At 41.7% G+C, this 27,397-nt stretch overlaps 1 protein-coding gene and 1 pseudogene across 4 annotated transcripts in view; both read left to right on the top strand.

Annotated features, from left to right (window-relative positions):
* Positions 1-26,539, top strand: part of necab2 (N-terminal EF-hand calcium binding protein 2) — a 126,359-nt gene extending 99,820 nt beyond the window's left edge. For 2 of the 4 annotated variants that reach the window (XM_036975172.2, XM_090223456.1), the window contains 5 exons: positions 3,510-3,566; positions 16,460-16,572; positions 19,639-19,716; positions 23,456-23,547; positions 24,518-26,539. In XM_036975172.2, the coding sequence (XP_036831067.1) occupies positions 3,510-3,566; positions 16,460-16,572; positions 19,639-19,716; positions 23,456-23,547; positions 24,518-24,546 (369 nt within the window). In that variant the 3' untranslated portion in view covers positions 24,547-26,539. The remainder of the gene's footprint in view (positions 1-3,509; positions 3,567-16,459; positions 16,573-19,638; positions 19,717-23,455; positions 23,548-24,517) is intronic. The other 2 variants (XM_090223432.1, XM_090223487.1) reach the window with 1 other exon arrangement.
* Positions 14,851-16,279, top strand: LOC149985467 (homeobox protein CDX-1-like; annotated as a pseudogene).
* Positions 26,540-27,397: the final 858 nt, after the last annotated feature.

The raw sequence follows: 27,397 nt of genomic DNA, 5'->3' as shown, positions 1-27,397 counted from the left end.
GAGCCTTGACAAACTATTGCAATATGTTTAGCTATTTATTTCACCTATCCCTCCCTCCCCCCTCATGCCCTCCCCCTACTCTTTTCCTCATGCTCTCTCTGTCTCCCTCTCTCTCTCTCTCACATTCTCTGTTCTTTCTTTATCTATCCATCTCTCTCTGCTCTGCTCTTTGTCTCTCCCCATTGCCCATGTCTTGTAGGCAGTGAGCATGGTAGACTAATGGAGTCCCCAGTTAATTCTGTTGTCTCTGGCAGGCAGGCAAGTTCTTATTGCAGCTAAGAATAGCTGAACGGGTTTATTCCACGCTCGATGAAGCACCCCTTAGAGAACAGGGAAGGAGCTGTCAGATCCCAGTAAAGATTCCTAAATGGGAGGATTTCTGAGTCTTCCCAGGCAGACCCTCTGAGTCACAGTGCTAGGCGCGATCCTGAAGCAGTTAACTGTACTGTACGTCTGTGGTGGGAGCAGACAAACGTTCCCTCACAGGAAAGATGTATTAGCAGTGGGCGGGGCTGTGGTGGGAGCAGACAAACGTTCCCTCGCAGGAAAGATGTATTAGCAGTGGGCGGGGCTGTGGTGGGAGCAGACAAACGTTCCCTCACAGGAACGATGTATTAGCAGTGGGCGGGGCTGTGGTGGGAGCAGACAAACGTTCCCTCACAGGAAAGATGTATTAGCAGTGGGCGGGGCTGTGGTGGGAGCAGACAAACGTTCCCTCACAGGAAAGATGTATTAGCAGTGGGCGGGGCTGTTTGCCACAAGTGCTCATTATCCATGTTATAGGAGAGGGACTGTTCAAATTCCCGGGTGTGAAAACAATTATTACAAAATGGTTTAGAACAGAGCGAGAATTTTGTTTACTGGATGCAGTTATGACTAACATGCATCGCACAAATTGAGTTGTCTTCTGCCTCATGAGATCAAAGTAGTAATTCCCTCAGCCATCTCTGTGTGCTATCTCCATACGGAAAAAGCCAATCTTATACAAGTGAACGTACTTTTTTGGTTTAATTTCTCATACAAGCAGACATATGCTTTAAATTGCTAGTCCTAAACAATGTGCCTAATTTGCACACACTGAAGGCCCTGATTTTCATAGCCATGTCCCATCCAGTCATTGTATATTATCTGCAGGATGATTTTACCCAGAGGTGACCTCAGGCCCATCCCAGATGTGCTCTTGTTGTCTAGAATGCTTGCCTGCTGCTTCAAGAAGCATAATTTCCTTTTCCCGTTGTGTCATTATAAAGGCCTCAATTACCGTGGCAACTGGATCACCAGTCCGCTTTCTTCCACAAGCAGCCCTCGTATTGCTACAGTATTTGGTTCTGTATGAAAGAAAATTCCAGGATCTCAAACTCACATTGATACACATCTGTGTTGAGTCATCATGCACCATTATGCACTCAGTAAGACATTTGTGGGAAGGATTCTGCTATACAATACAGTGTTTCACTCCACTCCCACCGGAAAGCAGAGAGTAACTTCAGAAACACCACAGAATGTGACATTTTCTCAGTTTTCAATAGTTGTGGTCCGTATGCGGCCTGCTGTATACTTCAGAATAATAGGACACAGAGTGACTGCATTGCTCATGCCATTGTTACTTGACTCAGTTGATCCAGCCCATGTTCTCCTATCAGTACTTTGGATTGGATTTAAGACTGGGAGATGGGAAATATAGCTCTCCAATACAGTGATGCCTTTTCTGGGCTTTACATCTCTGATTAAGATCTCTGTGATTACTTGTTTGAGCTCTTGTTCGCTAATGTCAACACATGCCATATTAAATATAGTGTCTACACATGCAATTTTATCTTAAAGGCCCTTCCACATTATCCTTTGCGATAACTACCCTCTGCAGTGTAACATTTTCCTCTACAGTTATGTGAGTATATTAGCTTGCTAAACGATATAGCATGTCACATTATTCAAGCCTTTCTCTCATTACAGCAACAATCCATTATAGGGGCGGGGGTGTAGTTTGACGGTTTGAAGGGAACTCCATTGTTAACTGTAATAAATGGGTCATAAAGCAGCAATAAAAGTATAATTCATGACTACCTTAGTTACTGCAGTTTGTATTCACTTCCTAACCAGATGAATATATTGCTCATGGTTTATGAGCAATATAGTGATTATGTGTTTATGTATTCCAGGAGTGTATTGTTGAATTTCTTGATATTTTTCTCAATTTTGTCATCTGACACATGTATATTATAAAAAAAATATATATAACAGTACCAGTCAAAAGTTTGGACACACCTACTCATTCAAGGATTTTTCTTTATTTTTACTATTTTCTACAATGTAGAATAATAGTGAAGACATCAATGAAATAACACATATGGAATACATAGTAACAAAAAAAGTTTTAAACAAATCAAAATATATTTTAGATTTTAGATTCTTCAAAGTAGCCAAGTTTGCCTTGATGACAGCTTTGCACACTCTTGGCATTCTCTCAACCAGCTTCATCTGGAATGATTTTCCAACAGTCTTGAAGGAGTTCCCACATATGCTGAGCACTTGTTGGCTGCTTTTACTTCACTCTGCGGTCCAACTCATCCCAAACCATCTCAAATGGGTTGAAGTTGGGTGATTGTGGAGGCCAGGTCATCTGATGCAGCACTCCATCACTCTCCTTCTTGGTCAAATAGACCTTACACAGCCTGGAGGTGTGTTGGGTCATTGTCCTGTTGAAAAACAAATTATAGTCCCAATAAGCACAAACCTGATGGGATGGTGTATCGCTGCAGAATGCTGTGGTAGACATGCTGGTTAAGTGTTCCTTGAATTCTAAATAAATCACTGACAGTGTCACCAGCAAAGCACCCCCACACCATCACACCTCCTCCTCCATGCTTCACGGTGGGAACCACACAAGCAGACATCATCCGTTCACCTACTCTGCGTCTCACAAAGACACAGCAGTTGGAACCCAAAATCTCACATTTGCACTCATCAGACCAAAGGACAGATTTCCACTGCTCTCATGTCCATTGCTCGTGTTTCTTGGCCCAAGGAAGTCTCTTCTTATTATTGGTGTCCTTTAGTAGTGGTTTCTTTGCAGTAATTCGACCAAGAAGGCCTGATTCGCGCAGTCTCTTCTGACCAGTTCTTGCTATAATATGGACTTTTAACAAGGCACACCTTCTAATTTAAATGCATTCCAGGTGACTACCTCATGAAGCTGGTTGAGAGAATTCCAAGAATGTTTCCAAGCGGTCATCAATGCAACTGGTGGCTACTGTGAAGATTCTAGAGAGAGAGAGACGGGGTCAGTCATCAGAACAGTATGAAAGCAAGTCTTCAGTCTGTTGTGACAGTCTAGAGAGGAAATCACTGGATGAAAATAACTTTTTCTGTACAGTTGCTAATAAGAAATGTGAGGTGAAAAACCTGCCCAAATGGGTTTATGCAGTGCAGAGTAGGGTTCCTCTGTTCCAGTGCTGCTTAGGGTTAACGCTAATGCAATTGTGGTTCTTGTGTTTTGGTTCTTATTGCAGACAGTTTGGTTTGACCTGCATCAGAGGCTAACAGACACTGATGGCACAGCCAGCGCAGTAAGTAGCATCTTTATGCCTGAGAGCCTAGTAGGGGAGCACTGTACAGCAGTGACACTGTGGAGGACTCGCTGCTCCATCCCTCTCTACTCCTCACAACCCCCTATAGACACATCTCCATTCTGAATTTTCCCGCATGCACAGGGAATTATTGGCATCTCATATCCAACTCCTCTCCAGCAGAAAGCAGCCAACAAGGTTATCTCAAATTTATTTCCCATTTCAATCATGTCTAAAAGTTGCTTTTCGTCTCCATGCATGAAGAGCATGAGTGCATGTCATTTATTTTTTGCTATCAATGTACCGTAGTCAGATTCAGTGCTTCAGTTCAAAATATGTATTTTAAGTGTCTCCCATGGGGGGGGTTCTTTTACACTGCAACCTTAGGACAAGCACACAGTCTGTTCATATTGTTGGCATGGCCTTATGCTTCCATATAAACAATTGCTAAACAATCTGGACTGTTTCCTGCGGTATAGCTAACTTCTTTATATCAAATAAAATACTTCACCAAAATCGAAAAGACTCAAATGTTTATTTACAGTTTGTGTAGTCTGCGACAAGCATACTCTCCAAATGCCAAATGGTATTATGCTCTTATGACCCTTTCATCATTTTTCTTTGATTAAAGAGGCCAAAGTTTCTCCATCTGGTTATTGAAATAGATTATCTTAATATATATATTTATAAATCTCTCCCTCAGCAGCATGACTGTATGAGATGTGGAGGCAGTGGCCTGTAGAGCTGACATTATGAGTAAGATGGAGAGATGGCAGTTAACACGGGGACAATCATAGGTCTGATGGCTCTGATGAAAAATACATGGTCTGGTGTGTCTAACTGAGCATCAGTGCAGCTCCCCGGCCTCCGCTCGCTCCTAGGGTCCTACTGCAGCAGTGCACTGGCAGCTCCTGCTCTGATTCTGAACCAAGACACCCGTAACCTACCTCCGAATGTCTTCTGCTTTATTGATGCTTGAGGGATCAGAGCAAATTTAATTATTCCTTTTCACCCATTAATCTTGTTAGCGTCTAGAGCCATCATTTGCACTGACAAACAGGATTAGAGCAGGCTTCACCTGTCAGCTGGACGGTCTGATTGGTGTGGGGCTGCATCTGCGCCCGTGCACCCAAAGCTCAATAGGGGCACATTGGTAGCCCAATGGGTATTCTTAAAGTGGGAGAGAAGACTGAACCTTTTGACCCACCGTACTCTCAGCAGGATTTCTCTTAGTGCTGTGAACATTACTGAAAGTGAGCCATCAGCTCAGCATACGATCAAGAATAGAAAGACAGTGCCGAGAGTATTGTTTTTTACAAAAGCATGTACAGCGGAGGTGCTGGAGTTCGCCATCCACATTTGAAATTCGTTTTTGCATGGCATTTTGATACTGATATGGTACCATTACTGTATGTGTATTATGCAATGTTTCTTAATGCAAATCCATCCCCTGCAAAAACGGAATCATTCCAGTAATTTCCCACCCTTCTCCAGCACCCAGGTCACACATATATGAGACTAGGGTCTGATTATTACCTCTTTGACATGCCTTAGTCCCTATTTAATAAAATGCTAGCTTCCAACTTACTGTGCTACAGCTAATGATGTTCTGGCCTAGTTTTCTTGCTGTTTTCTGAATGAGACAAACATTCCCATTTTACAAATGGATTGCCTGCTTGAGAAACTGCTAGGTATTATACATGTTATCCTAGAGTGGGTGGCAATGTGGTAAAACATTGATTGACATAAAATGAGGGGGTGCATGCCCTCAAGTAGCACTCGGTAACGCATACAGCAACCTCATTACTTACGGGTTTATCTGATTTTACAGAGAGGAAAACCAAGGCCAGCCTATAGCCTAACCTGACAGAACAGAGCACACGTATTTTTTCGTTCCATTACCCAGTTCAGTGATATAATGTACCTGGGACAGACCAGTGCTGCAGACCAGAGTTATCTGACCTGACTTTAGCCAGCACAATGGACATTGTGTGTAGCACCACTGTTACTTCTGACAGACCTATTTAATCTTGAGTGCAGCAGGGTAATAAACGTTTTCATCCACTCTCCAGTTGTTTGGTCTAGAATGTGAAACTCAACAGCAATGTGGTGAGGGATCGGAGCATTGGAGGGAGTGAGCTGTAGTTATTGCTCACTGTGGGAGTGACCAGTGCTCATACACTATCTCCATCTGGAGAGAGTCAGAATGAATGCTTCGTTGCTCTCGTGTATTGTCAGAAGTTTAAGGGTTTAGAATGCTGTTTCACAGTTGTTAATAGTCTCCTAGACCACACACAACGTTATTTCAGATTGGCAGACCTGAATATAAATCATGGCCCTTGTCGATATAACCACTGTGCCGTGAGGGATGGAGAGAAAGACACAGGGAGAGAGAGAGAGTCCTTGGAGAAAGCTCTCCTTGCTCATTTGGAGTGTAGTATGGTGGGAAGGGATATACCACTGCAGGAAGGGAATCGTCCCTCTAGGCACTGTATGGTTCCTTTATCAACACTCCAAGACAGAGCCCTTTAATCTGGTTTTAAGAAAAGCTGAATAAAAAATATATGCAAATGTGTGTGAATAAATGAAGGAATGATTTACTGAGCTGGATTACAGTGTGGGATATCGATAAGGGAGCAAGGCTAGCTGAGAAAGGGGAGATGGAGGCCTGAAAAGGGGTGGGGGGGTATTCCCCAGATTCCATGGTAATGGTGTAATTTTGTAAGTTCCCTCTGAGTTCTCCCCCTCCCCCATAATATTCCATACCCTATGGATGACACATTCCAATACATACACTACCGTTCAAAAGTTTGTGGTCACTTAGAAATGTCCTTGTTTTTGAAAGAAAATAAATACATTTTTTTGTCCATTAAAATAACATCATGTTGATCAGAAATACAGTGTAGACATTGTTAATGTTGTAAATGACTATTGTAGCAGATTATTTTATGGAATATAGGCGTACAGAGGCCCATTATCAGCAACCATCACTCCTATGTTCCAATGGCACTTTGTGTTAGCTAATCCAAGTTTATAATTTTAATAGGCTAATCGGTCATTAGAAAATCAATTTGTATAATTATGTTTGCACAGCTGAAAACTGTTGTGGTGATTAAAATAAGCAATAAAACTGGCCTTCTTTAGACTAGTTGAGTATCTGGAGCATCAGCATTTGTGGGTTTGATTACAGGCTCAAAATGTCCAGAAAGAAAGAACTTCCTTCTGAAACTCGTCAGTCTATTCTTGTTCTGAGAAATGAAAGCTATTCCATGCAAGAAATTGCCAAGAAACTGAAGATCTCGTACAACGCTGTGTACTACTCCCTTCACAGAACAGTGCAAACGGTCTCTAACCAGAATAGAAAGAGGAGTGGGAGGCCCTAGTGCACAACTGAGCAAGAGGACATTAGAGGGTCTAGTTTGAGAAACAGACGCTTCACAAGTCCTCAACTGGCAGCTTCATTAAATAGTACCCGCAAAACACCAGTCTCAACGTCAACAGTGAAGATGCGACTCCAGGATGCTGGCCTTCAAACAGGATTCATGTTTAGGAATATTTGTTTTATTCTGTACAGGCTTCCTTCTTTTCACTCTGTCATGTAGGTTAGTATTGTGCAGTAGCTACAACGTTGTTGATCCAGACTCAGTTCTCCTATCACAGCCATTAAACTCTGTAACTGTTTCAACGTCACCATTGACCTCATGGAGAAATCCCTGAACGGTTTCCTTCCTCTCCAGCAACTGAATTAGAAAGGACGCCGGTATCTTTGTAGTGACTGGGTGTATTGACACACCATCCAAAGTGACAGTAATAACATCATCATGCTCAAACGGATATTAAGTGTCTGCTTTTTACATTTTTGCCCATCTACCAATAGGTGCCCTTCTTTGCGAGGCATTGGAAAATCTTCCTGGTCTTTGTAGTTCAATCTGTGTTTGAAATTCACTGCTCGACTGAGGGACCTTGCAGATAATTATGTGTGGCGTACAGAGATTAGTTATTCATTAACAAATCATGTTAAACACGATTATTGCTGTTCGTGCAACTTATTATGTGATTTGTTAAGCACATTTTAGGCTTGCCATAACAAAGAGGTGTGAATACTGTCTTAAGGTCCTTTATATTGAATGTATTTATTGACCGTTAGAATGCATTGGCTGAGAACAGGATTTCTAGATGCCCAGCTTTTCTTGTGTTAATAACCTACATGACCAAAAGTATGTGGACATCTGCTCGTCGAACATCTCATTCCAAAATCATGGGCATTAATATGGAGTTGGTCACCCTTTGCTGCTATAACAGCTTCCACTCTTCTGGGAAGGCTTTCCACTAGATGTTGGAACATTGCTGCGGGGACTTGCTTCCATTCAGCCACAAGAGCATTAGTGATGTCAGGCACTGATGTTGGGCGATTAGGCCTGGCTCTCAGTCGGCGTTCCAATTTATCCCAAAGGTGTTCGATTGGGTTGAAGTCAGGGCTCTGTGCAGGCCAGACAAGTTCTTCCACACTGATCTTGACAAGCCATTTCTGTATGGACCTCGCTTTGTATACAGGGTGCATTGTCATGTTGAAACAAGAAAAGGCATTCTCCAAACTGTTGCCACAAAGTTATCAGCACAGAATCATCTAGAATGTAATTGTATGCTGTAGCGTTAAGATATTCCTTCAATGGAACAAAGGGGCATAGCCCGAACCATGAAAAACAGCCCATTATTCCTCCTCAACCTAACTTTACAGTTGGCACTATGCATTGGGGCAAGTAGCATTCTTCTGGCATCCACCAAACCCAGATTTGTCCATCAGACTGCCAGTTGGTGTAGCGTGATGGCATTGCACATGGTGATCGTAGGCTTATGTGCGGCTGCTCGGTCACCGAAACCCATTTCATGAAGCTCTCGACGAACAGTTCTTGTGCTGACATTTCTTCCAGAGGCAGTTTGTAACTCGGTAATGAGTGTTGCAACCGGGAACAAAAGTTTCACTTCTCAAAGACGTTTCCACTTCTCAGTAACAGCACTTACAGTTGACAGGAGCAGGCAGAAATTTGATGAACTGACTTGTTGGACAGGTCCTATGACAGTGCCATGTTGAAAGTCAATGAGCTCTTCAGCAAGACCATTCTACTGCCGAAGTTTGTCTTTGGAGATTATAGGGCTGTGTGCTCGATTTATACACTTGTCAGCAAAGGGTGTGTCTGAAATAGCCGAATCCACTAATTTGAAGGGGTGTCCACATACCTTTGCATATACAGTACCAGTCAAAAGTTTGGACACACCTACTCATTCCAGGGTTTTTCTTTTGTTTTTCTTATTGTAGAATAATAGTGAAGACATCATAACCATGAAATAACACATATGGAATCGTGTAGTAACTAAAAAAGTTTTAAACAATCAAAATATATTTTAGATTTTAGATTCTTCAAAGTAGCCACCCTTTGCCTTGATGACAGCTTTGCACACTCTTGGCGTTCTCCCAACCAACTTCATGAGGAATGATTTTTCAACAGTCTTGAAGTTCCCACGTATGCTGAAGACTTGTTGGCTGCTTTTCCTTCACTCTACGGTCCAATCATCTCAAACCATCTCAATTGGATTGGGAGATTGTGGAGGCCAGGTCATCTAATGCACCACTCCATCACTCTCCTTTGTTAAATAGCCTTTGCACAGCCTGGAGGTGTATTTTGAGTCATTGTACTGCTGAAAAACAAATGGTAGTCCCACTAAGCGCAAAACAGATGGCAGCTGTACTGACCTGATGCACCTGTACTGACCTCGCCTTCTGGATGGTAGCGGAGTGAACAGGCAGTGGCTCGGGTGGTTGTTGCCCTTGATTATACTTTTGGCCTTCCTGTGACATCAGGTGATGTAGGTGTCTTGGAGAGCTGGTAGTTTGCCCCTGGTGATGTGTTGTGCACATCTCACCACCCTCTGGAGAGCCTTGAGGTTGTGGGGGGTGCAGTTGCCATACCAGGCGGTGATATAGCCCAACCGGATGCTCTCAATTGTGCATCTGTAAAAGTTTGAGAGTTTTAGGTGACTAGCCAAATTTCTTCAGCCTCCTGATGTTGAAGAGGCGCTATTGCGCCTTCTTCACCACACTGTCTGTGTGGGTGCACCATTTCAGTTTGTCAGTGATATGCACACCGAGGAACATAAAACTTCCCACCTTCTCCGCTGCTGACCTGTCTGTGGACAATGGGGTGCTCCCTCTGCTGTTTCCTGAAGTGCACGATCATCTCCTTTGTTTTGTTGAGTGAGAGGTTATTTTCCTGACACCACATTCCGAGAGCCATCACCTCCTCCCTGTAGGCTGTCTCGTCATTGTTGGCAATCAAGCCTACTACCGTTGTGTTGTCTGCTAACTTGATGATTGAGTTGGAGGCGTGCATGGCCACGCAGTCATGGGTGAACAGGGAGTACAGGAGGGGGCTGAGCATGCACCCTTGTGGGGCCCCAGTGTTGAGGATCAGAGAAGTGGAGATGTTGTTTCCTACATTCACCCCCTGGGGGCAGCCCGTCAGGAAGTCCAGGACCCAGTTGCACAGGGCGGGGTTCAGACCCAGAGCCTCAAGCTTAATGATGAGCTTGGATGGTACTATGGTGTTGAATGCTGAGCTATAGTCAATGAACAGCATTCTAACATAGGTATTCCTCTTGTCCAGATGGGATAGGGCCGTGTGCAGTGTGATGGCGATTGCATCGTCTGTGGACCTGTTGGGGCCGTAAGCAAATTGAAGTTTGTCTAGGGTGACAGGTAAGGTGAAGGTGATATGATCCTTGACTAGTCTCTCAAAGCACTTTATGATGACAGAAGTAAGTTCTATGGGGCGATAGTCATTTAGTTCAGTTACCTTTGCATTCTTGGGTACAAGAACAAAGGTGGCCATCTTGAAGCAGACCGGGATAGCGAGAGATTGAATATGTCCGTAAACACACCAGCCAGCTGGCCTGCGCATGCTCTGAGGACACAACTAGGAATGCCGTTTGGGCCAACAGCCTTGCGAGGGTTAACACGTTTAAATGTCTTACTCATGTCGGCCACAGGGAAGGAGAGCCCACAGACCTTAGTAGCGAGCCGCGTCGGTGGCACTGTATTGTCCTCAAAGCGGGCATTTTGCTTATTTGATTGCCTTGCTGAGGGAATGACTACTCTGTTTGTATTCTGCCATATTCCAAGTTGCCTTGCCATGGTTGAATGCGGTGGTAATCGCTTTCAGTTTTGGCGAATGCTGCTATCTATTTACAGTTTCTGGTTAGGGTAGGTTTTAAGTCACAGTGGGTACAACATCTGCTATACACTTCCTTATAAACTCACTCACCCGAATCAGCGTATACGTCAATATCATTCTCTGAGGCTACCCGGAACCTATCCCAGTCCGCGTGATCAAAACAATCTTGAAGCGTGGATTCCGATTGGTCAGAACTGTGTTGAATAGTCCTTAGCATGGGTACTTCCTGTTTGAGTTTCTGCCTATAGGAAGGGAGGAGTCAAATGGAGTTGTGGTAAGATTAGCCAAAAAGAGGGTGGGGGAGGGCCTTGTATACATTGCGGAAGTTAGAGTAATAATGGTCCAGTGCTTTTCCAGCGCTACAGTCGATATGCTGGTAGAATTTAGATAGCCTTTTCCTTAAATTTGCTTTGTTAAAAACCCCAGCTACAATAATTGCAGCCTCAGGATACAGTTGAAGTCGGAAGTTTACATGCACCTTAGCCAAATACATTTAAACTCAGTTTTTCACAATAGCTGACATTTAATCCTAGTAAAATTCTCTGTTTTAGGTCAATTCAGATCACCACTTCATTTTAAGAATGTGAAATGTCAGAATAATAGTAGAGAGAATGATTTATTTTAGCTTTTATTTCTTTCATCACATTCCGAGTGGGTCAAATGTTGACATATACTCAATTACTATTTGGTAGCATTGCCTTTAAATTGTTTAACTTGGGTCAAATGTTTCGGGTAGCCTTTTGGCCCATTCCTCCTGACAGAGCTGGTGTAACTGAATCAGGATTGTAGGCCTCCTTGCTTGCACACACTTTTTCAGTTCTGCACACACATTTTCTATAGGATTGAGGTCAGGACTTTGTGATGACCACTCCAATAGCTTGACTTTGTTGTCCTTAAGCCATTTTGCCACACATTTGGAAGTATGCTTGGGGTCATTGTCCATTTGGAAGTCCCATTTGCGACCAAGCTTTAAGTTCCTGATTGATGTCTTGAGATGTTGCTTCAATATATCCACTTCATTTTCCCTACTCATAATGCCATCTATTTTGTGAAGTGCACCAGTCCCTCCTGCAGCAAAGCACCCCCACAACATGATGCTGCCAACCCCGTGCTTCACGGTTGGTATGGAGTTCTTCGACTTGCAAGCCTCACCATTTTCCCTCCAAACATAACTAGGGTCATTATGGCCAAACAGTTCTATTTTTGTTTCATCAGACCAGAGGACATTTCTCCAAAAAGTATGATCTTTGTCCCCATGTGCAGTTGCAAACCGTAGTCTGGCTTTTTTTATGGCGGTTTTGGAGCAGTGGCTTATTCCTTGCTGAGCGGCCTTTCAGGTTATGTCGATATAGGACTCGTTTTACTTTGGATATAGATACTTTTTGTTTCCTCCAGCATCTTCACAGGGTCCTCTGCTGTTGTTCTGGGATTGATTTGCACTTTTCGCACCAAAGTACATTCATCGCTAGGAGACAGAACGTGTCTACTTCCTGAGCAGTATGACGGCTGCGTGGTCCCATGGTGTTTATACTTGCGTACTATTGTTTGTACAGATGACCGTGGTACCTTCAGGCATTTGGAAATTGCTCCCAAGGATGAACCAGACTTGTGGAGGTCTACAATTCCTTTCCTGGGGTGTTGGCTGATTTATTTAGATTTTCCCATGATGTCAAGCAAAGAGGCACTGAGTTTGAAGGTAGGCTTTGCAATACATCCACAGGTACACCTCCAACTGACTCAAATTATGTCAATTAGCTTATCAGAAGCTTCTAAAGCCATAACATCATTTTCTGGAATTTTCCAAGCTGTTTAAAGGCACAGTCATCTTAGTGTATGTAAACTTCTGACCCACTGGAATTGTGATACAGTGTATTATAAGTTAAATAATCTGTCTGTAAACAATTGTTGGGAAAATTACTTGTGTCATGCACAAAGTAGATGTCCTAACCGACTTGCCAAAACTATATAGTTTGTTAACAAGAAATTTGTGGAGTGGTTGAAAAACAAGTTTTAATGACTCCAACCTAAGTGGCAGATAGCCTAGTTGTTGGGCCAGTAACTGAAAGATTGCTAGATCGAATCCCTTAGCTGACAAGGTCAAGCTCTGTCATTCTGCCCCTGAACAAGTCACTGTTCCTAGGCACTTATTGTAAATAGGAATTTGTTCTTAACTGACTTGCCTAGTTAAATAAAGGTAAAATTACAAATTAAAAAACTTCCGACTTCAACTGTTTATGGTTTCCAGTTTGCATAAAGTCCAGTGAAGGTCCTTGGGGGCTGTCTTGGTATCGGCTTGAGGGGCGATATACATGGCTGTGACAATAAACTAATAGAATTCTCTTGGGAGATAATATGGTCGGCATTTGATTGTGAGGAATTGTAGGTCAGGTGTTGTTACAATAACACCATGAGTCGTTAATCATGAAACATACACCCATGCCTTTCTTCTTCTCAGGAAGATTTTTTATTCCTGTCAGCGCGATGTACTGAGAATCCCGGTGGCTGTACCGACTCCGACAGCATATCCTGAGAAAGCCATGTTTCCGTGAAACAGAGTATGTTACATTCCCTGATGTCTCTCTGGAAAGCAACCCTTGCACTGATTTCGTCAACTTTGTTATCTAAGGACTGGACATCAGCGAGTAATATACTCGGAAGCGACGTCTGACTAGAAGACCGAAACGACTCCCTCTCCTCCAGCGGCGTTCTTTTAGGTCGGCCTCTGGAATCAGTTCAAATGCCCTGGGTGGTGCGAACAAGACTCCTCTTTGAGAAATTGTAGGTCAGTCCTATTCCTGGTCATAGTGCTGGTAAGTTGACGCCACTCTGCTATCCAATAGATCTTCCCGGTTGTATGTAATAACACAAGATTGTCTGGGCTAACAATGTAAAAAATTTAAAAAAATACTGCAAAGTTTCCTAAGGACTAGAAGCGAGGCAGCCCTCTCTGTCTGCGCTATTTTCATTAAGTAGTGGTTTCTTTGCAGCAATTCGACCATCAAGGCCTGATTCACGCAGTTTCATCTGAACAGTTGATGTTGAGATGTGTCTGTTACTTAAACTCTGTGAAGCATTTATTTGGGCTGCATTTTCTGAGGCTGGTAACTCTAATTAACTTATCTTCTGCAGCAGAGGTGACTCTGGGTCTTCCTTTCCTGTAGCGAACCTCATGAGAGCCAAATTCATCATAGCGCTTGATGGTTTTTGCAACTGCACTTGAAGAAACGTTCAAAGTTTTCCGTATTAACTGACCTTCATCACCTAAAGTAATGATATGGACTGTCGTTTCTCTTTGCTTATTTGAGCTGTTCATGACAAAATATGGACTGGGTCTTTTACCAAATAGGGCTTTCTTCTGTATACCACCCCTTCCTTGTCACACCTCAACTGATTGGTTCAAACACATTAAGAAGGAAAGAATTTCCACAAATTAACTTTTAACAAGGTGTAACAGTATAACTTTAGTCCGTCCTCTCGCCCATACCCGGGCTCAAACCAGGGACCCTCTGCACACAACAACTGACACCCACGAAGCATCGTTACCCATCGCTCCACAAAAGCTGCGGCCTTTGCAGAGCAAGGGGAACCACTACTTCAAGGTCTCAAAGCGAGTGACGTCACCGATTGAAATGCTATTAGCGTGCACCACTGCTAACTAGCTAGCCATTTCACATCCGTTACAAAGGCACACCTGTTAATTGAAATGCATTCCAGGTGACTACCTCATGAAGCTGGTTGAGAGAATGTCAAGAGTGTGCAAAGCTGTCATCAATGCAAAGGGTGGCTACTTTGAAGAATCTCAAATCTAAAATAGATGTTGATTTGTTTAACACTTTTTTGGTTACTGCATGATTCCATATGTGTTATTTCGTCTTTTTGATGTCTTCACTATTATTCTACAATGTAGAAAATAATCAAAATAAAGAAAAAACAAAACTTTTGACTGGTACTGTATATAAATGTATACATTGGAAATTATGCAGACAATTACATTGATAGAAGCCACAATCTATTTACAATATTAAAGCTGATCCAACAGGTTACAGGAGGTCAAGTCGCATAGATAGATTTCTAGGAATTTCTAATGAATTGGTGTTATAATGTTTTTGATTACCATGCGCAGAGGAGTTCATTCATTGAGATGTACGTGAGTTACTTGCTGGATAAAGACACAGGAAAGTACTCAAATTCTGTGACACACCCGACTCAAACGCTGAACAGTCAGAACTTAATGCAATATACAGATTTCAGTGGTTATCATGACGTCACATGCATCAATGACCCGCATTCCCAGACGACAGGGAAGTGGGGAAATCCACTTACTTCGCATATCCACGGGAGAAGTGGTCACCGTGTGGTTCCCCAGATCTGACATCCATCCTGCCTCCGGGGCCGGGAGCTCTTCCATCACTCAACTCACCTGCTGGGCAGTACTCAGAGAGAAGAAACTTGTACGACTGAATCAGACACAATGTACATTCATCCAGTACAGGAGGGAAGACGCCCAGCAAGGAAAGTAAAGTGTGGTGTACACAGACCAGCAGTGCCTAGAGCTAGAGAAGGAGTAGCAGTACAGCCGCTACATCACCATCAGGAGGAAGACAGAGCTGGCCCTGGGCCTCAGCCTCTCAGAGAGACAGGTAGAGATCTGGTTCCAGAACAGCCGCTACATCACCATCAGGAGGAAGACAGAGCTGGCCCTGGGCCTCAGCCTCTCAGAGAGACAGGTACAGATCTGGTTCCAGAACAGCCGCTACATCACCATCAGGAGGAAGACAGAGTTGGCCCTGGGCCTCAGCCTCTCAGAGAGACAGGTACAGATCTGGTTCCAGAACAGCCGCTACATCACCACCAGGAGGAAGATAGAGCTGGCCCTGGGCCTCAGCCTCTCAGAGAGACAGGTACAGATCTGGTTCCAGAACAGGTGAGCCAAGGAGAGGAAGATTACCAAGAAGATCCAGCTGTACCAGCAGGCCTCTAAGACCTCAACCACCCTGACCCTTACCCTATCCAGCCTTGCTGACCCTGGAAATGACTCCATGGCAACAAGCTTCAACAGCAGCAGCTTGTTGTCAGAGACAATATCAATCAAAGAGGAGTACTGAGGAGTTCCTTTACTGTGGACAAACTGTACAACACTTGAATACCCGTATTAAACTGCTGATCCCATAAATAAAAACAACCAAATATTACTGGCAAAGTACGTACACTTTTCATCAATAAATTAGCTATCAGCAAAGCCGGATATTAGACAACCCTCCCCTATTTTGGACCCCCCTCACCCCAGTAAATTATGAACTGTCCCTAGAGATAACACATTAAACCTGAAGATAGCACAAACATTATGCAAATTAGTTTTGTTAATACAGTAAGAGAGAGTATGACAATAATCAGTTCTCTTTCATATGCCTAAGCTCTTTCCTAATGCTGATATTCAGTGGGAATATCCTACTTGATATTGCTGGATTAGCCTTAACCATTACTTTCTATTGGCAACTGACCTGGCAAAAATGGTCATCTGCAATACCATGGTTATATGGCACACTGCAAGCACTCCATAGAGCATTCCCATCACACAATATAATGGATTTTGTTACCTCTCTCTGTTTTTATCTACCTCTTTTTCTCAACCCCTCTCTCTTCCTTTGTCTTTCTCTTTCCCAGTCCCTGTACCTGATTCGTCAGGAGATGGCGGTATCCCAGAAGCAGCTGGGAGAGTTCTGCGAGGCCCTGAAGCAGTACCTGAAGAATGTCTCTGCCCAAAGAGACTGCTTCCAGTGGGTCCACCTATTTCCCTTTATCTGTCATTGTCAATCTTTCATAATTAGTGGCCTTTTGTCTGCTGTGTGTGTTTTATTTATGGCTGATCTATTCCCAACCTAACTGGTTATTTGTGGAACCCTGCTCAAGTACTTTAGCAATCCTCAATACACAATTTAATATGCGAGACTGATTCTTGACTCCAGTGACTTCTGCACTGACACATTTCTCTATTAACACGATTGTGTCATGCCTTTACAAATCCTCATATTCATCTCTGGAGTGATGGGCTGTGCCTTCATAATGCTTGTTTTGTCACAATGCTCAGCAAGGTACTAAACCCATCCCCCGGTATAATGGCAGGAAGCTCAGGGGAGAGAACATGAATAGATATGAGGAAATAAAGAGGACAAATAAGTCAACATTCCAGTGACCTTGGTTGAGGGAGATAGGGAGAGACAGAGAGCCTCTGAGTGCTGGTGTGTGCAGGTTAGTAATGGTTGAGAATCCATCTGACAGAGAAAGGATGTGCTGCATGTGGACTGAAGAGGCAATCAGACCTGGGAAAGATGTCTGGCCGCTGAATAAACCTGTTAGACACGCTGTTCTCCTCTGCCTCGCCACAACCATCATCAACCAGGAGGAATCTCCATGTGACAAGGGACCATGGAGTGGAAAATAGGGTTGAGCAGATTAGAGAAAGCCGGGTTTAGTTGGACAGAGCCTCTGATCTTTTGCTCTGAGGTAGCCTATTACAAAACCTCCAAGTACACTAGAGCACTGCTGTCATAGCGAGGATATTTCTTTATCAATAACTGCTTTGCAGAGAAGATGACATGTACAATTGAAGTCAGAAGTTCACATAAACTAGTTTTAATGACTCCAACCTAAGTGTTTCAACCACTCCACACATTTCTTGTTAACAAACTATAGTTTTGTCAAGTCGGTTAGGATATCTACTTTGTGCATGACACAAGTAATTTCTCCATCAATTGTTTACAGACCAATTATTTCACTTATAATTCACTGTATCACAATTCCAGTGGGTCAGAAGTTTACATACAATAAGTTGACTGTGCCTTTAAACAGCTTGGAAAATTCCAGAAAATTATGTCATGGCTTTAGAAGCTTCTGATAGGCTAATTGACATAATTTGTGTCAGTTGGAGGTGTACCTGTGGATGTATTGCAAGGCCTACCTTCAAACTCAGTGCCTCTTTGCTTGACGTCATGGGAAAATCAAATGAAATCAGCCAAGACCTCAGGAAAAGAATTGTAGACCTCCACAAGTCTGGTTCATCCTTTGGAGCAATTTCCAAATGCCTGAAGGTACCCCATTCATCTGTACAAACAATAATACCTTAAGTATAAACACCATGGGACCACGCAGCCGTCATACCGCTCAGGAAGGAGACGCATTCTGTCTCCTAGAGATGAATGTACTTTGGTGCAAAAAGTGCAAATCAATCCCAGAACAACAGTAAAGGACCCTGTGAAGATGCTGGAGGAAACAGGTACAAAAGTACCTCGACATAACCTGAAAGGCGCTCAGCAAGGAAGGAGCCACTGCTCCAAAACCGCCATAAAAAAGCCAGACTACAGTTTGCTACTGCACATATGGGGACAAAGATCATACTTTTTGGAGAAATGTCCTCTGCTTTAAGGAAACAAAAATAGAACTGTTTGGCCATAATGACCATCGTTATGTTTGGAGGAAAAAGGGGGATGCTTGCATGCCGAAGAACACATCCCAACCGTGAAGCACGGGGTTGGCAGCATCATGTTGTGGGGGTGCTTTGCTGCATAAGGGACTGGAGCACTTAACAAAATAGATGGCATCATGAGTAATGAAAATTATGTGGATATATTGAAGCAAAATCTCAAGACATCAGTCAGGAAGTTAAAGCTTGGTCGCAAATGGGCTGAAATAAATAATTTTCTCTACTATTATTCTGACATTTCACATTCTTAAAATAAAGTGGTGGTCCTAACAGACCTAAGACAGGGCATTTTTATGAGGATTACATGTCAGGAATTGTGAAAAACTGAGTTTAAATGTATTTGGCTAAGGTGTATGTAAACTTCCGACTTCAAATGTACAAATGTATCTTATTTCCTATCATGCAAATCAATGTAGCAGCAGATTCTTAGGCAGCATTTTGTAATCTCATCATAATGCACGTAGGGACGGTGAATAATTTATCACTGAGGAATTGGGCTCTGAGTCTGTACTGCTTCTACTGCTGCTGCTGAATAGGCAATTTTCTTGTCTCTTTTCTAGTCTCACTCACACCACCACAATCTAGGTCTGACCCTTTCTTTTCCTCCCTCTCATCTCTTTACTCTTGGTTCCTATAAGTGCTTATATATGGTACTAATACATCCTGTCAAACTCCATAAGAAAATGTCCTCCTTTTTAGTCATTTAACTCACAGTCTCAGATACACACAAACGCTGGAAAGTTATGGGAAGGAAGCACACAAATGAATGCACAGACTCACACTCAATCAACCTCCCACTGTCCACAGCTTTCTTTTAGATGGACACACACTGACTTGGACATAATGTTTCTTTGGTTTGATTAATGTGATTGTTGAGCCTTGCACAGCATCTGCCCGTCAAATGAAACAATGTAGTGGTCTAATATAGATGTTACCTCCAACAGAGAGCTGCTAGCCATAATGGAAGCATTCAGCGGGTCAATAAGACATGTCAGGAGTCTCTCCAGTGGAGTTGTGAGCTCCACTGTGATGGAAGCCATTATAAAACCCAGCTCATACAGTAGAACTGTTCTACTGCACTAAACCCGAGGCACAACTCATCCATCTGAACCACTACTGCCCTCCAGTGGAAGATAATGGGTGGGAAGTGAGTGGAGCTGAAGTCAAGTGACTATGGGTGTCTACTGCTATGGTTTATGTGGTGTGAAAGTGTTTCTTTGCTTAACTACCACACATAACTACTACCACATACGCTTATTGGCAATTAACTCTATTAGGATATTTCATAGTTCTCCAATGTCCACTGCCCATTATTGACTTTCCAATGTCTTACTCTCTTTCTTTTTATTCCTTTCTTTCTCAGTGTGACTGCAGTGCGGCTGCCAGATGGACTCTCCTTCGTGGTGTATGAGTTCTGGGATGGAGAGGAGGAGTGGAAAAAGTAAGACCTAGATATGTGTCAGATTTGACCTCGTTCCTCTCTCTCCCACATCTCCTGAACCTTGACTCATTGGTGTTTTTATAATCCCATAGGTCCAATTCCCAGAAAATATGGAATCAATAATGCACAATAATTTGATATATTTGTATCATTATCTACACCCGATCCGAATTAGTGAATAACTATTTTGTATGCACGGTTCTTTTATGAGATACAGTCTCTAGTGAAAGTCTACACTCCCCTTACAGTCTTCCCATGTTTCTGCTTTAAAACTTAATCTCAAAAGGGATAAAAAATAAAATACAAAAATTATACCGATCTACACAACCTACTACACACTTTCAAAGTTAAAGAAAAAGTAACAAAACAAAGACGTTTTGATTGTGTATGTCTTCACACCCCAGAGTTAATATTTTGGCCAACTTTTTTTGATTTGACCAACTTTGCACAACTCTTAGGTCAACATTTATCCACTGTTTTTGTCAAAATTGCTCAAGCTCATTGATGGATGATGGATATTCAAACCTTGTCTCTGGATAAAAATAAATATCAAAGGAGCAAAGGCCAGATTAAAAGGTTAGAGGAAACGCTGCCTCAGACTTCTAGATACCTAACCCCTGGGATAGTTTTATTTTTTAGCGTGACAATTACACACATTTTAATGCCAAAGACACACTGGAATGGCTTTCCAATAGGTGTTGTGTGTTCCTGAATGGTCCAGTCTCATTCCAGAGACAAGGTTTGACTATTTCTATCCACCAACGACTCCCAACCAAATTTACTGAGCTTGAACAATTTTGACAAAAACAATAGATATACACTGAGTGTACAAAACATTATGAACACCGCCCTTTCCTTGACATAGACTGACCAGGTGAATCCAGATGAAATCTACATTATGGTCCCTTATTAATGTCAGTTGTTTAATCAAATAAGTGTAGATGAAGGGGAGGAGACAGGTTAAAAAAATGATTTTTAGGCCTTGAGAGAATTTAGACATGGATTGTGTATGTGTGCCATTCAGAGGGTGAATGGTCAGGACAAAATATTTAAGTACCTTTGAACAGGGTATGGTAGCCTGGCACACCGGTTTGCGTCAAGAACTGCAACGCTGCTGGATTTTTCACGCTCAACAGTTTCCCATGTGTATCAGGAATTGTCCACCACCCAAAGTTGGTAGAATCTTATTCAAAATGTTTCGCAGCTGTAATGGCTGCCAAAGGTGCTTCCACCAAGTATTAACTCTGGGGTGTGAAGACATATGCAATCAAGACATCCTTTAAAAAAATATGTAAATCATTCATTTGGAAAATATCCTATACTTTTTCTTAAACTTTGGAAGTGTGGAGTACAAAAAACGAATTATTATTTATTTTTTATTTTAAGGCAGCGAAATTTGAAGACTGTGCAAGGGATGTGTAGACTCACTATGCACTGTGTCTGTATTTCTTACATGATTGGGTAGATGAATACAGAAGAGCCATCGTTGCTTAGTGTTTTTGTGGTTCATACTAAGGTAACATCTGGAGTCAGTCTTTGGTTAAGTAGAGGTCAGAGGAGGAAGGGGATGACCATCCTCCTCAGGGAATTTCATAAAAATAAAAATAGTTAAACATTTAAAAAGTTATAATTTTTAGATAAAACTATATTAAATATATTCACGTCACAAAATAACTGATAAAATACACTGTTCTGCTATTCCAGTCTACAGTAGCCTCAATGGCTGACAAGGTAAAAAATCTGTCATTCTTCCCCTGAACAAGGCAGTTAATCCACTGTTCCTAGGCCGTCATTGTAAATAAGAATTTGTTCTTAACTGACTTGCCTAGTTAAATAATGGTTAAATAGAAGAAAAAAAACAGAAAAATGAGCAGTCTGTATGGTAGCACCATGGTGTAGCCAGAGGACAGCTAGCTTACGTCCTCCTCTGGGTACATTGACTTCAATACAAAACCTAGGAGGCTCATGGTTCTCACCCCCTTCCATAGACTTACACAGTAATTATGACAACTTCCCAGAGGACGTCCTCTAACCTATCAGAGCTCTTTCAGCATGATCTGATATGTTGTCCACCCAATCAAAGGATCAGAGAATGAATCTAGTACTGAAAGCATAAGCTACAGCTAGCTATCACTGCAGTGCATGAAATGTGGTGAGTAGTTGACTCAAAGAGAGAGAAAAACAGTAATTAATTTCTGAAAAAATGAAGGAGAAGCAAGAGAGAGATATTTAGTCTTTTTTTTCATTTTCACTTTCACTTACTTAGCTAGCAAATGCAGCTAGACAGTTTAGCCTACTCAAACACCCGGCTCAAACAGAGGGATGTATGTTAGCTAGCTAACTATGACTATCCAACACAATACTATGATTTTTCCAAGTCAGGGTAAGCTTTTGGTTTTATTCATTTATTGTCACCGGGGCCCACCGGTGTAACTGCTAAACTGCTTACTAACTGTATACTGTACAAATGACTGTAACATGTTTGGTAACACGTTAATTCTATTAGCTATGTTGACTATGACGTTACTTTAGCTAATATGGTGACAACGATGTAGGCTGTGTGTAGCGGTTATTATATGGTTTGGCTTGGAAAGGTTTTTTCACTTGGTCACATGCAGCTGATGTGAATGTGCATTGAAGTCCACAAGTGAAGGGAAAAAGTGAGAGGAGGAGCGTGCGTAAATGTGAGAAGGAATACAACATGGCTGCTATGAAAGTGAACTGTGTTTACGTGTGATCAGGGGTGTATTCATTCTGCCAATTCTGTTGAAAAATGTTTCTTAAACAGAAGCAAACAGAATGAAACGGGGATAAATATACCTGAATTTGTCCAATAGAAACTCTAGTTTGCAATGGTTGTATTAATGATTACACCCTAGATCAGCTAGATGCAGGCAAGAAAGAGTGTGCCAGGCGGTATTGAATATGTCACTGTCTGTCCATGTGTCACTGTCTGTCACTTAAAAAAATTATCTTGACATGTGTGCACCTACAGTATATTGTAAACTTTCATTCATAGGCTAGGTTGTAACAACCTCATAATGGGTATAGGGAAAATTTGAATATAATGTAGTAGCCTAAACCTAACGACATTACATTGAGCTGGGTGAATGGAATATGAATGACAGTCATCCAATATGCTGTAATAAAAACAAAAAATAATCGTCCTCCCTCATCTTAAACGGCACAGACCACCAGATGTACAGTATGTGACTCTACAGCAGCAGGAATCAATTCAAATCAGTATATTTGTCACGTACGCAGAATACAACAGGTATACTTACAGTGAAATGCTTACTTACGGGCTCTAACCAATAGTGCAAAAAAGGCATTAGGTGAACAATAGGTAAGTAAAGAAATAAAACAACAGTAGAAAAGACAGGCTATATACAGTAGCAAGGCTGTAAACGTAGCGAGGCTACATACAGACACCAGTTAGTCAGGCTGATTGAGGTAGTATGTACATGTAGATATGGTTAACGTGACTATGCATATATGATGAACAGAGAGTAGCAGTAGCGTAATCTATCTACAGCTAGAATAAGGCTGGCATAATTACTTATTGATGATTTTGGGGATGTGCTGAGGCTGTAATGCGTCTTTATCTTGTATGTTCTCATTAATATTTTCCTGCTCACAATCACAATATAATCTATGGGGCATACTGAAGAAGTGAGTGAGCGTGCATATGTCCTCATCTGTCTTTGTGTGATCTTATGCCCTCCACCTCTGTCCTCAGACACCTCCAGACTGCATCTTCCAAGGCCTTTCAACATGTTAAAGTGGACACTCTGTGCCAGCCCGAGGCTGTGTCCACTGTCGCTGTGCCAGGTTAGTCTCCTGAGAGGGCAACCAGGTTTCAGAGAATTTCATATTGTTCTATACATAAATCCGAGACACTCGATTTAGTATGATATGTTACGTTTGCTATGGTTACATAAGACAGATGCTTACATAAGGCAAAAAAAAAGGAGGGTGGTTGGTCGGGGTAGATGGGTGGGCGTAGTAACACAAGAGTTGCGAGTTCAAATCTCATCACAGACAACTTTAGCATTTTGGCTTACCTACTACTTTTTTGCTACATTCCAACTACTTAGCATGTTAGCTAACCCTTTTTCTAACGTTAACTATTTTAGCTAACCCTTTTCCTAACGTTAACTATTTTAGCTAACCCTTCACCTAAAGCTAACCTTTTTAGCTAATGCTTCCCCTAACCCTAACCGTTTAACCTAACTCCTAAACTAGCTAACATTAGCTACCATTAGCTACCTATTATCCGTAACATATCATACAAATTGTAATCATATGAAATTGGTGATGGACATCCACAAATGAATACATACCACACAAAACGTAGCATATTGTACTAAATGGAGTGTCTTGGATATACATAGGAATAATACGAAATGCTCTGAGTCCAGGTTGGAGAGGGATGCTGGCATAGTGCCATGTGTCTGGGATGGATGGGGGGCCCTTAATGCAAGGGAACCTACTGGGGAGAGATATGTTCAATGTAGAGCAGGAACAGTCAGGGAAAGCACATACCTTGATATTTATTGTTGTGGACTTATTGTTATTGGCATGAATGCATAAGGCCTTATGTCATAGACTTACCCCAGACAAACCTGAACATGTATGACATTAAATTGGAATTATATTACGCAGTGTATTATCACATTTGAGCAGAGAAACAGTAGATGTGAGTGTCAATGTGTGAGTGTGTTAATGATAGACTTGTTTTTTTGTATTCCTGAGCTGTTTGTGTCTTAACTGAACTCCCCCTCTGTCTCTCTCCCTGCAGCCGCCTGGTGCAGCCTGAGCAGAGACTGACGGGGGTGAGGCCAGATTGCCTGAGTCTGCAACACCCACCATCCTTAGCTCCCCCTTAACCTCCCTCACCCTCACAACCCCTCTCTTTCTCTCTTTTGTAAGTACATGTTTACACAGTGTCTGTTTGATATTGAGGCAAAATGGAATGTGTCAATTGCAGTGAATATTGAACAGTGCATTAAAGCGAGATTACCTCCATCCAATGCATTTCTTCATCATATCGTTCACCCTCAAGTCATGGTAGAAATGACGTGAACTGTTAACCTGCTTTTGAGGCTCTCGTGCATGTCATCCATTTTGACTAAAGACATGAACCTGCTACTGCTAATGGTAGACTAATAGAGCACTCAACATTCGTCTCTATCAAGCAGTTAAGGTTGTTTTTTCCGTTGTGTTAAAAGTAAATGTATGAATCAGCACTGGATATATTAGCTGTTAAAGTCTAGTAAAATTATATGAAAAAATGTTATATTATAATTATATTTGTATTGATGTCTTTCGTGATACAGTGCAAAATTATGAAGAAAAAGCAATTACTACAAAAGTAGCAAAACTTGGTTTGCTGCAGCAGTTCCCTTTTTGACCAACACAATCTCAAGCCTTAAACATCAGCATATGGTTGAGGTTGTAAGTGGGTACCTAGGTAGGATTTCCCAAAAACACACACTAATTAGATTTTAAACATCTAACGCACAGCCCCATCTTACAATCACAATGTTCATTGCAATTGAGCAAAAAGGAGATGTTTACACACCTATCAAGCAAAATGATAGTAACAGAAAATATATCAGAATGTTCACCCACCAGCCCAGTTAGAGAAGAACCTCTTGTGCACATCTAGGACCATGACGACTTTGTCCAACCCCAATTTCACCAACCTGAAATCAACATGATCAAACAGAGACCTAGTCAAAAACCACAATGTACATAAATGGAATATAGCGATTAAGATATATAAAGTATGAGAGTATTAGAAATGATCAAAATATGAATGTTATCTATAAAGAATAATGTATGAATCACTCATCTTGATCAACCTTTAGAGGGCGGAATATTTCACCTACTTCGCCATTGAATTTCTTAGTTTGTCCTGTAAGCACATGAAGGTCATGGCAAGCCTGTCCTTAACCAATGGGGGAATATCAAACTCTCCCTCCCCAGGATAACATTCTCAGATAATATCAAGTAATAACAAATACTGTCCTTGTGCACTGTAAAATAAATAAAACGGTTTGTTTACTTGCCTTTGATCATAACTAGGACCACCACTGAAATGGAATGAACTCATGTCCAGTTCAATCTCTGGTGCTAGGCCACATTACACTTTACCTTGAGAGAACCCTGGACTTCTCAGTGTTAATGCACCTGTGATATTAATCAATAATGAATAGCACGCCTTGGGCTTTATATTAGCCTCAGCATCAGTATTACAGAATGGAGCAAGTGCATGGATCCCTTGTTGACAGACGTGGGGAAATTCTACTGGAAAGGTTTTCTATTTATCCGTTGCTTCTGTTGGGTTCTGTATGAACAGGTCAGAGCCAGCCAGACAAAAAAAAAATGCCAATACTATTTCTATAACATTCCTGGCTGTTCCCTAAACTGTGCAATCAATTTTTTCTCTCCTTATCCCTCACTTGAGTGCATGTTCAAATGAATGTCCAGTAACTTATTTGCTGTAGTATTTAGCCATGCTATTTTCAATGGGTTTTGTGCATTTCTTATTTTTATTTTATAGTATTCCTATAAAGGACAGATGAAACAAAAATATATATGAATAGAAAATGCCATACAGAATGAACATTCACTTTTATGGCAATGTTTAATGAAATACTAATTCTTATACTTATGTATGTTTCAGTAAAATGGCTTTCTCTCTTTGAGTGTAGAGACTTATTGCAGGGATGCAAGTACTATATTTAGTCTTAACGTTGTTGAAATTCTAGATAATGTAGAGTGATGCAACTCAATAAAATGGTAATACTGAAATAAACCATGAATCTGTTGCTTGATTGCTTTACATTTCTGGGAAAGGATGCAGTCGACATGTTTGAAGACAAGTGAAACAAGTGCCAGTGCATATTTCCTATTAAACTTTTTATTTTATTTTATTTTTTTACTTCTGACAAACATGTCAATACAATGATGAATATCGATATACTGTTCACAGAATGTCAGTAACCGAAAGGTCGCTGTTAAGAATCCCATCCCCCCAAAAATATCTATTGATGTGCCTTTGAGCAAGGCACTTAACCCTAATTGCTCCAAGTCTAGAACCAACAGAACCATGAACAGCATCTAACCCCAAACCATAAAACTGCTAAAGATGTTAACGAAATAGCTACCCACATCTGCATTGAACCTTTTTGCATAACTGTTTTTACTCACTCACTTGGCTGATATCATTATCATGAAAAGGGGCATGAGGGAAGCCCTACAATATTACCTTTTTCTAAGTGGCGAGAACAGGAGGGAGTAGGAAATGTTGAAAAGTAACCTTCAGATATGTGGTACTTCTCTAAAAAGTAGTTTTGTAATTTAGTAAAACAATTCGACAACAAGAAAATTGAGTTTGAAAAAGGTTATGTTTTTGCTGTGAGTCAAAGTAGTAACCTAGGTAACCACAGGTTGTTTGCCCCACAGGTGGGCAGTGCCGCGACGTTATATCTAATACCGACTGGGTCTATAGGAAAACTCTTTGAAGAACCCTTTTTTGGTTCCAGGTAGAACCCTTTCCACAGGGAGTTCTACATGGAGACCAAAAGGGTTCTACCTGAAACCAAAAAGGGTCCTACTATGGAACCCTTTTTTCTAAGAGTGTGCAGTCGTATAGTCGCTGTGTTCACTACAA

Source organism: Oncorhynchus mykiss, chromosome 1 (genome assembly GCF_057628025.1).
Source record: "Oncorhynchus mykiss isolate SJ-2025 chromosome 1, ASM5762802v1, whole genome shotgun sequence".
NCBI classification, from domain to species: domain Eukaryota; kingdom Metazoa; phylum Chordata; class Actinopteri; order Salmoniformes; family Salmonidae; genus Oncorhynchus; species Oncorhynchus mykiss.
The sequence above is the reverse complement of the archived record's forward strand: the minus strand, read 5'-3'. Positions and strand labels throughout refer to the sequence as shown.